The 7,864-nt window shown below is 51.7% G+C and overlaps 1 protein-coding gene across 2 annotated transcripts; it reads right to left on the reverse strand.

The window, feature by feature from the left end:
* Positions 1-256: 256 nt before the first annotated feature.
* Positions 257-6,388, reverse strand: HSPB2 (heat shock protein family B (small) member 2). Of its 2 annotated transcripts, none has more exons than XM_044997334.1 (3): positions 6,336-6,388; positions 2,770-2,917; positions 257-1,022 (listed from the first exon to the last, which is right to left on the reverse strand). In XM_044997334.1, the coding sequence occupies exons 2-3, from the start codon at positions 2,861-2,863 to the stop codon at positions 571-573; spliced, it is 546 nt and encodes a 181-aa protein (XP_044853269.1). In that variant the 5' UTR covers positions 2,864-2,917; positions 6,336-6,388; the 3' UTR covers positions 257-570. The 2 variants fall into 2 exon arrangements, with proteins under 2 accessions (XP_044853269.1, XP_044853270.1); XM_044997335.1 differs by lacking the exon at positions 6,336-6,388 and adding an exon at positions 5,179-5,314.
* Positions 6,389-7,864: the final 1,476 nt, after the last annotated feature.

The following is a 7,864-nucleotide window of genomic DNA, read 5'->3' on the forward strand; positions in this document are numbered from 1 at the left end:
GTGCCATAAAATATGCTGCCCAGAACAATTTCCTGGTTCACTGCATCAAGAGAGGCTAAGGCATTGTCCAGATTCTTCAATGCAGAATAACTATGTGAGCAATTGAAATTCAAAGCAAATGCGAGGAGATTAGAGATAGATTTATTCCTCATTCCTCTTAAGAACTATTGTTGTTTTTACATACTTACAGCCCCTTCCACTCCCAAAGCTCTCCACAAATGTTAGCGATGCATTGGATTACTCCACCCACCACTGAAATGCAGCCCCCTCTGGGGTGGAACACAGCAGCTGGTTAACAGCCCACAGCAACACAGCACAGCAGTTTATGGCAGGAGGTGACCCCCTGTTATTTTTGGATAACAGTAGTGATGGCAGCATGTACTACCTTCCTCTGCATAGTGCTTGAACTGGGAAAAGGCTTCAGTTATGGTCTCCCCACACTCTCTTTCTTCAACTCCACCACCTCTTTTCCAGCCAGTGGTCTTCCCCCAAAGCCAAGCACTGGTGGTGAGAAATAAGGTTCTGACACAATCACATATCCCCCCAATTGAAGCAGAGCCCCAGGGTGCTTTAGGGCTCAGTTTGTCCCTTCCCCTTATCCAGGTTTTCTCCCATCCCCACTGGCTGATCTTGGTGAGTTATTTTCACATCCTTGATTCTGGCCTTCACTTCCCCCCCAGTTCGGGGAGCCTCTACACTCAAGATGCCATCATGGGACAGCGTGGCTTTAACTCGCAGGGGGTCAACATCCAGTGGGAGGATGTATGTCCTGGTGAATTCCCGGGAGATGAAGCCATGGCGGTCAGCTTTCTGGGAGTGCTGAGCTGTCACCTCCAGCAGGTTGTCCACTGTGCGGACGGAGATCTCGTCAGGCAGGAAGTGGCAGACATCCAGAAACACCTGGAATTTGTGCTCATTGAGGTTGATCTCGGAGATCCCCCGATCCAGCTGCTTGTTGATCCGGGGTCTGATGTAGTACCCATGATACAAGGTAGGGGCTAAAATCTCTGCAGGGGACACACCTGAAACAGACAGAATGAGGAGCATAGGGTTGCTTTGCATCCTGGGATGGAGGAGAACAACAACGAGACCAAGAGAGGCGAAGGGGAATGTTAGTCTGGGACTTGGCAGGCAGCTGTGCGGGCTCTGTGCAAACCCACCACTTCTGTTGTACAATAGGAATTGAGTCACCAGCTTGGCCCACCCATGTGTCACTGAAATGCTGCATGCAGCCCACTAAGTGCCACCCCATGCCACACACCAGCTGCACCCATCAGCTCTGCCAGAGGCTGACATCCATCTGGGGGTCTACTCTAGGAGCGAGGGAGAGTAGGTGATGGGTGGTGTGGGTGCTGTGAGGAGGGGAGCCCACAGCCAGAGCTGGACGTGGAAAACACTGAATGCGGAAAATCTGGCATGAAGAACTAAAGCCCTTTGTGTGACATTGACATCAGGCTTTTCTTGGGGCTTTTGCCTTTTCACACTGTTGTGCTAGCCCTTTGAGCCTGGTGAATGGTTCTGCTGCCTCCTGCATTCTTTCCCCTCTGGCGGCTGCTGCTGCTCTGGCTTTGTCCAGAACCCACCAGCTCAGCTTTTCCCTGCGCTGACTGGGGATGCAAAATCTCCCCCCAACAGCAGCTCTTTTCAAAAGCTCCTTAATCCAACTCCTGCCAGTCAGATTCCACCACAGCCTGTCCCGGGCAGCAGGCTAGGAGAGCTTACCCTGCTGCTAAGGTCTGCAGCACCCGCTGCACCAGGTGAGGGGCAGAGAGCTAGCTGGCTAAACAGTCTTTCAGCTAATTAAGGAGAGAACCAGTTTTTCCTAACAATTTTCAGGCGACACTGCAATAAAAGAGCAAGACCCTTCTCTGGTATCCACACAGTGTCTTCATGATCTCTTTGGCCTGGGCTGTGCCACGGGGATCAGCTGTTGATGGCAGCAGGGCCCCACTGCAGTCTGGATCAAAGGGCAATATTTTGCTCCCCATGCACTGTGTGTGCATGAATAATGGGAAGGGAGGGAGGGGCAAGGAAAGCGGGAACGAAGCATGCAGCCAGGGAAGGAAGGAACTAGACGGAGAAAGATCAAGAGCATGATGGCTCCTAATCATTCTGGAGGCTTCTCCTGATGCCCCCGGGCCCATCCTGGGCCCCCCATCAGCTTTCTTGATGATTCCAATCCCCCCCACTGCAGTTGCTTATGTGTCTGTGCAGGGGTACTGGAACAAATTGTATAGTGGGGGTGCTGAGAGCCATTGAACCAAACTGTAAATCCTGTATATCAGGGGTCGGCAACCTTTCCGAAGTGCTGTGCCGAGTCTTCATTCATTCACTCTAATTTAAGGTTTCACTTGCCAGTAATACATTTTAACATTTTTAGAAGGTCTCTTTCTATAAGTCTATAATATAGAACTAAACTATTGTTGTATGTAAAGTAAATAAGGTTTTAAAAATGTTTAAGAAGCTTCATTTAAAATTAAATCAAAACGCAGAGCCCCCCCAGACCGGTGGCCAGGACCCGGGCTGCGTGAGTGCCACTGAAAATCAGCTCACCTGCCGCCTTCAGCACACGTGCCATAGGTTGCCTACCCCTGATGGATATAATGGAAACCACTTCAAGCCAGGGGGTGCAGCAACACCCCCAGCACCCATAGTTCCAGCATCTGTGTGTCTGCAGGAGGCGATGTCCCAGGGGATGCACTCCAGACAGTCTCCTGCACTAGGAGAGAGCAAAAGTGAAGCCAGAAGGGAGCCCGGCCTCTTTCTTACCTTCCCCAAAGTTCTGGTCATAGATCTTGCTGGGGTTGGCGAACTCGTACTCCGTGCTCATGGGATAGGCATGGGGGACCGTCCGCTCAGCCATGGTCTGTCGGGGAAGGGACCTTCAGCGTGCTCACTGCCTCGCAGAGTGAGAAGGCTGCAGATCGCAAAGTTTTAATCGGGTGAATTCCATAGGGAGGTGTGTGTGATAAAGATACAGACCAAAATAGACACACAGGCCCAGGGACGCTTAGCCAGGAGGATGAGGAAAAGCGCCTCACCGCATTCCTGTTGGGGATCTAGCCACAGTTTGCAGACAGAGAGGGGCTGCAGCTATTGGGTGGCTAAGTTTAAGGCTCCTGAAAACAAACCGTGCTGTCATGATGGATGGAAAGCCAGAGGGCTAGGATTCCCTGCTCCAGGGTACGGGGTGTGCTGGGGCAGTGAAGTGGAATGGGAGAGGCTACAGGACTAGAAGTGGGAGGCATAGGCTGAAGGGGGCTGGAGGGAAGGTGAGAGCATGGAGGCACAGCCTAGGCAGAGTTACACCGGGTTTTCACTAAGGGGAGGGCATGTACCAGGTGCTGAATGCAGGGCTGGCTGCTAGCAGCTCCTGAGCTCTGATCCCATCTCTGACCAATGATGTGTTCTGTTGTCTTCCCCCTCATTGTGCTGTACCCTTCCGAGCTGCAAAATGGGGTTAATTACACCCACCTGCCTACCCCTCCACCCTGTAAGGATTAATTAGCTAATGCTGGGAGATGCTTTACATAGTGTTACATTTTTGTCCAGTACCCTCACATACCACACACCTCTAGACTGGAATCCAAACAGGCTGTTGTGTTCTTACTGGCTAAAAGTTTAAATAAAAAGTGATACATTGTTACAACGAGTGTTCTAGCCTCCACCTGGGATTGATTAGCCTGGAGTTCAGAACTGTGCTGGGACACAGGGCATTTTGTGGGAAGTGGCGAGGCCAGTCTGCAATTCACTTCCTCATGAATCATTCTCTGTTTAACAAAATCTAAGGGAGCCAGATTTCCAGAGGTGCTGAGCAGCCACCGGCCAGGATTGATTCTTCATCACTCAGCAGGTGTAAAGCTCTGTGTGCATGTGCTAAATAGTCTGAACACTTCCCCCAACCCCACCCCCCGCTCACTTGAAAATGAGCCTCTAAAAACGAATGGGCTAAAATGATCCCTGGCCTTACTCTAGTGTCAGGGTTTCAGCAGCACCGTGCTGGATGCAGTGGAAATGTCTGCGACAGACAGGCCTTAGTTATTTAGGGGCTGGATTTGTCCCAGATCAGTTTTTAAAGTCCTGAATGGGTTGGTCCCCACATAAGATCCTTGTGCTCTGAAACCAGAGCTGCCTCGAAGGCTCCAGGTCTCCAAAGCGCAGAGCAGCAGGTGCACCAGTGTCAAGTCTTTCTTGTTTACATGATATGCAATCCAAGGAGACACCTCCAGCCTGGGTTGTTGCTGCCCCCTTTACCTGCTGTCCCTCTTGCCAAGAGCCGTAGGATTGACTGCAACCCAGCACGGTTGTAGCTAGACCCTGGAGCTGTGAGGGAAATGCTTCCCCCTGTGGTTCAGCACCGAGCACAGGAAATAGCACTGGATGGGGGCATGGTCTCCACTCACTTATAAGTCAGAGAGAGCAGCTGTGAACTTGCTGTCACCTAAAGTCAGTGGAATTTATGTCAGTTTCTATATGTGACTGCTGAATCGGAGCCAGTGAAGTTCATAGGCAGGGCTGCCTGCTCCCTATCAATATGATTATCTAGGAGCCCCAGTCATTGGCCAAGACCCCACTGTGTCAGGCGCTGTACAAAACCTCAGTCCCCGCCCCAAAGAGTTGACAAGATCCCTAGGGCTCTACCTGTCCATTCCTACATGAGGTGTGTTAGAGAGCCCCCGGCTCACCCAGCAGAACCCTTTCAGTTGTAACGGAAGGACGCTCTTCCCTTGGGATTGACCGAGGGAGAGCCGAGTGTCTCTGTGGAGACGTCTGGTGGCCAAGCCATCAGCGCACAAGTGTGCAGACCAGAGGCAGGGCACTGTCAGGAGGAAGTTCCCAGCAGTGCCTTGGGGGAGGTGCCAGCATGCAAACATTAGCCACGCCCACTGAAAGAAGGGGAAGAGGAAGGAACAAGTGTGGCACCCAAACAGAAACGATAGACACCAGAAATACAGCATTGATGTCACGCTCGGCGGCAGCTGACGAGATGACAGGCGGCTGCACTCGTCCCATCACTGCATGTTCCTCGATTAGTCTTAGCGATCAGACTCACTCAGTGTTAAATTTAACCCAGTGGCTTATATGAGTCACTTTTTATTCCTAGCAGCGCTATGAATACAAATAGGGCTCAGCTCAGGGGTGGGCAGGGGTAATGCACCAGGAAACTTGGATGCAAACCTGGGTGAGGTACCAGCAGAAACACGTGCACAGGACAAGGTAACTGGTGATTTGCTCAGGACTGGCACACCAAGGGCTTCTGCCGGTCAGGATTGAGGGGCAGCAGCAGATTCATAGGGAGGCAGTGGCAGGGCTCGATTCTCACTCTTGTCACTTGCTCATTGGCCCAGGGCTCAGGCAGCATTTCTCCTTGTTCCTTTGGGACTCAGTGCTTCTGGGCAGAGTGGCTTTGCTGGCTGGATGGCACACAGCTGTGCCATAGCTGGGTCTCGCTGTGGGAGTTTCTTTAGGTGCTGCACATTAATTCCCAACATCCATCCCAAGAAGCTGCATGCACACCATGGAGTCACTAACACAAAGAAGGAAGAGAGGGAACAACAGGGCCCTTGGATATGGCATTGGTCTTCCCTCCACAGTGCTCTTGACAGCTGCTGCTGGCTAAAACTCATGAGATTCCATCTCCCCTGGGGAAGCAGAGAGATTGCTGGAGCCTGTCTGTGAAGATGGCTTATCACTATTAGGAATAATAACGGTGCTCCCCTACAGCACCTTTCATCCAATAAGCGGCAGATTGTCAGCTCTTTGGAGCCGTGTCATAGGTCTCACCCCCACTTGGAGCTGTTGGGTTCCAATATGGGGACCTGCATGGACTTTCCTAAACTAAAATCCTAGTTTAGATCTGGTAAAAGCTGCCACCACCCAATAAGGTATGTGTATTGGGACACAGTCCTTCCCCAAAATCCTTGGGGATCCCAAGAGCCCCAAATCCATGGAGTTCTTACACCCAGGAGAAATAAACCATTCCCCCCTGCTTCCTCCCCCCTCCCTTTTCCTAGGAGAGATACCGGGATTTAACTACAGAGGGATACCTCCCCCTCCCCTTTCCCTGAGAATCCACCCAAGGAAAGATCAACCAAGTCCTTTACAGAAAAGATTTATTAAAAAATAAAAAGAAAGTAACTTGTCTCTGTAACCCAAGATGGAACAATACACAGGGTCTAAACTTATCAATCTCTGGAGAGAATTCCCCCTCCTTTCTTTCTCAGTAAAAGCAAAGTAACAGCAAACAGGAATAAAGAATTTCCTTCAGCAAACACACAATTGCAAATGTAGAAATCAAATTATAAGACTAATCCGCCTTTCTAATTAATACTCACTATTGAATAGTAGGAACTACTCCAGGAGAACTTGGAGACATGTCTGGCCTCTCTTAGATCCAAAAAGAGAACACTCTAACAAAGAACACAGACAAAGGCTTCCCTCCACAGAGATTTGAAATTATCTTGTCTCTGATTGGTCCTCTGGTCAGGTGGTCATCAGGTACTGCATGTTAACCCTTTACAAGTAAAAGAGACCTTAACCCTTAACTATCTGTTTATGACAAGCCGATAGATAGATAGATAGATAGATAGATAGATGCATAGCTTGCGTGTCTGGGGAGCATGGTGGTGCATTAATAGCATTTTAAAGGCTCTCACAATTTGAAAGCTCTGCCATTTATCTATGTGAGTCTGAACTCACACCCAGACTGTGCTGAGCTCTCACCTTTTTCTAAATCTCCATTTAAGTGGCTTTAGCATTGGGGAAAAGACAAAGGTGCTGGACTGACATACGCAGAGGGGCTGAGATCCTCTGTTCACCCTCAGAACAGGCACAGAGCAGCAGCTGTTGAAGTTTCACACATACACTTTGGGGCACACACTACCCCTCCACCCTGTGGGTGTCTTGCCTGTGTCCCATAGTTACCCCCTCCCGCCCCCGTGGGGTGAGAGAGAGAAAGGAAGAGGCTGAGAGATTGATCAACGTTTTAGATTCAAACCTTACTTTTATTCCTGGTTGGCAAAATAGAGACAGAACTAAAAATTGGATACCCATTAATACACGAGAGGTAACAGATCTGTGCTGGCTGGTGGGAGGGTCAGGATGGGGCAGATAGACCCGCACCAGCTGGGAGGGAAGGGGGTCAGGATGGACAGATCTGCACCAGCTGGGAGGGAGGGGGGTCAGGTTGGACAGACCCACCACATCAGCTGGGAGGGAGGGGGGTCAGGATGGACAGACCCGCACCAGCTGGGAGGGAGAGGGGTCAGGACGGACAGACCCGCACCAGCTGGGAGGGAGAGGGGTCAGGACGGACAGACCCGCACCAGCTGGGAGGGAGAGGGGTCAGGACGGACAGACCCGCACCAGCTGGGAGGGAGGGGGGTCAGGATGGACAGACCCGCACCAGCTGGGAGGGAGAGGGGTCAGGATGGACAGACCCGCACCAGCTGGGAGGGAGAGGGGTCAGGATGGACAGACCCGCACCAGCTGGGAGGGAGGGGGGTCAGGATGGACAGACCCGCACCAGCTGGGAGGGAGAGGGGTCAGGATGGACAGACCCGCACCAGCTGGGAGGGAGAGGGGTCAGGATGGACAGACCCGCACCAGCTGGGAGGAAAGGGGATCAGGATGGACAGACCCGCACCAGCTGGGAGGGAGGGGGGTCAGGATGGACAGACCCGCACCAGCTGGGAGGGAGGGGGGGTTCAGGACAGACAGACATGCACCAGGTGGCGTGTGAGGGGGTCAGGATGGGAAGACCTGTACTGGCTGGAGGGGTCAGGACAGACAGATCCACACCAGCTGTGCGGGAGGTTGGAACGGACAGAGTGATCTAGCAGCATTTTTCTGGCTTTGAGTCCTG

This window comes from Mauremys mutica, chromosome 22, assembly GCF_020497125.1.
Source record: "Mauremys mutica isolate MM-2020 ecotype Southern chromosome 22, ASM2049712v1, whole genome shotgun sequence".
In the NCBI taxonomy this organism is placed as follows: Eukaryota; Metazoa; Chordata; order Testudines; family Geoemydidae; genus Mauremys; species Mauremys mutica.

What these genes read in the sequence shown, in the direction of transcription:
- HSPB2 (XM_044997334.1), bottom strand. Translation starts at nt 2,863, where the DNA reads ATGGCTGAGCGGACGGTCCCCCATGCCTATCCCATGAGCACGGAGTAC. An exon ending in TGACCAGAACTTTGGGGAAG is followed by an intron (nt 1,023 to 2,769) that starts GTAAGAAAGAGG and finishes TGTCTGTTTCAG; the next exon opens with GTGTGTCCCCTGCAGAGATT.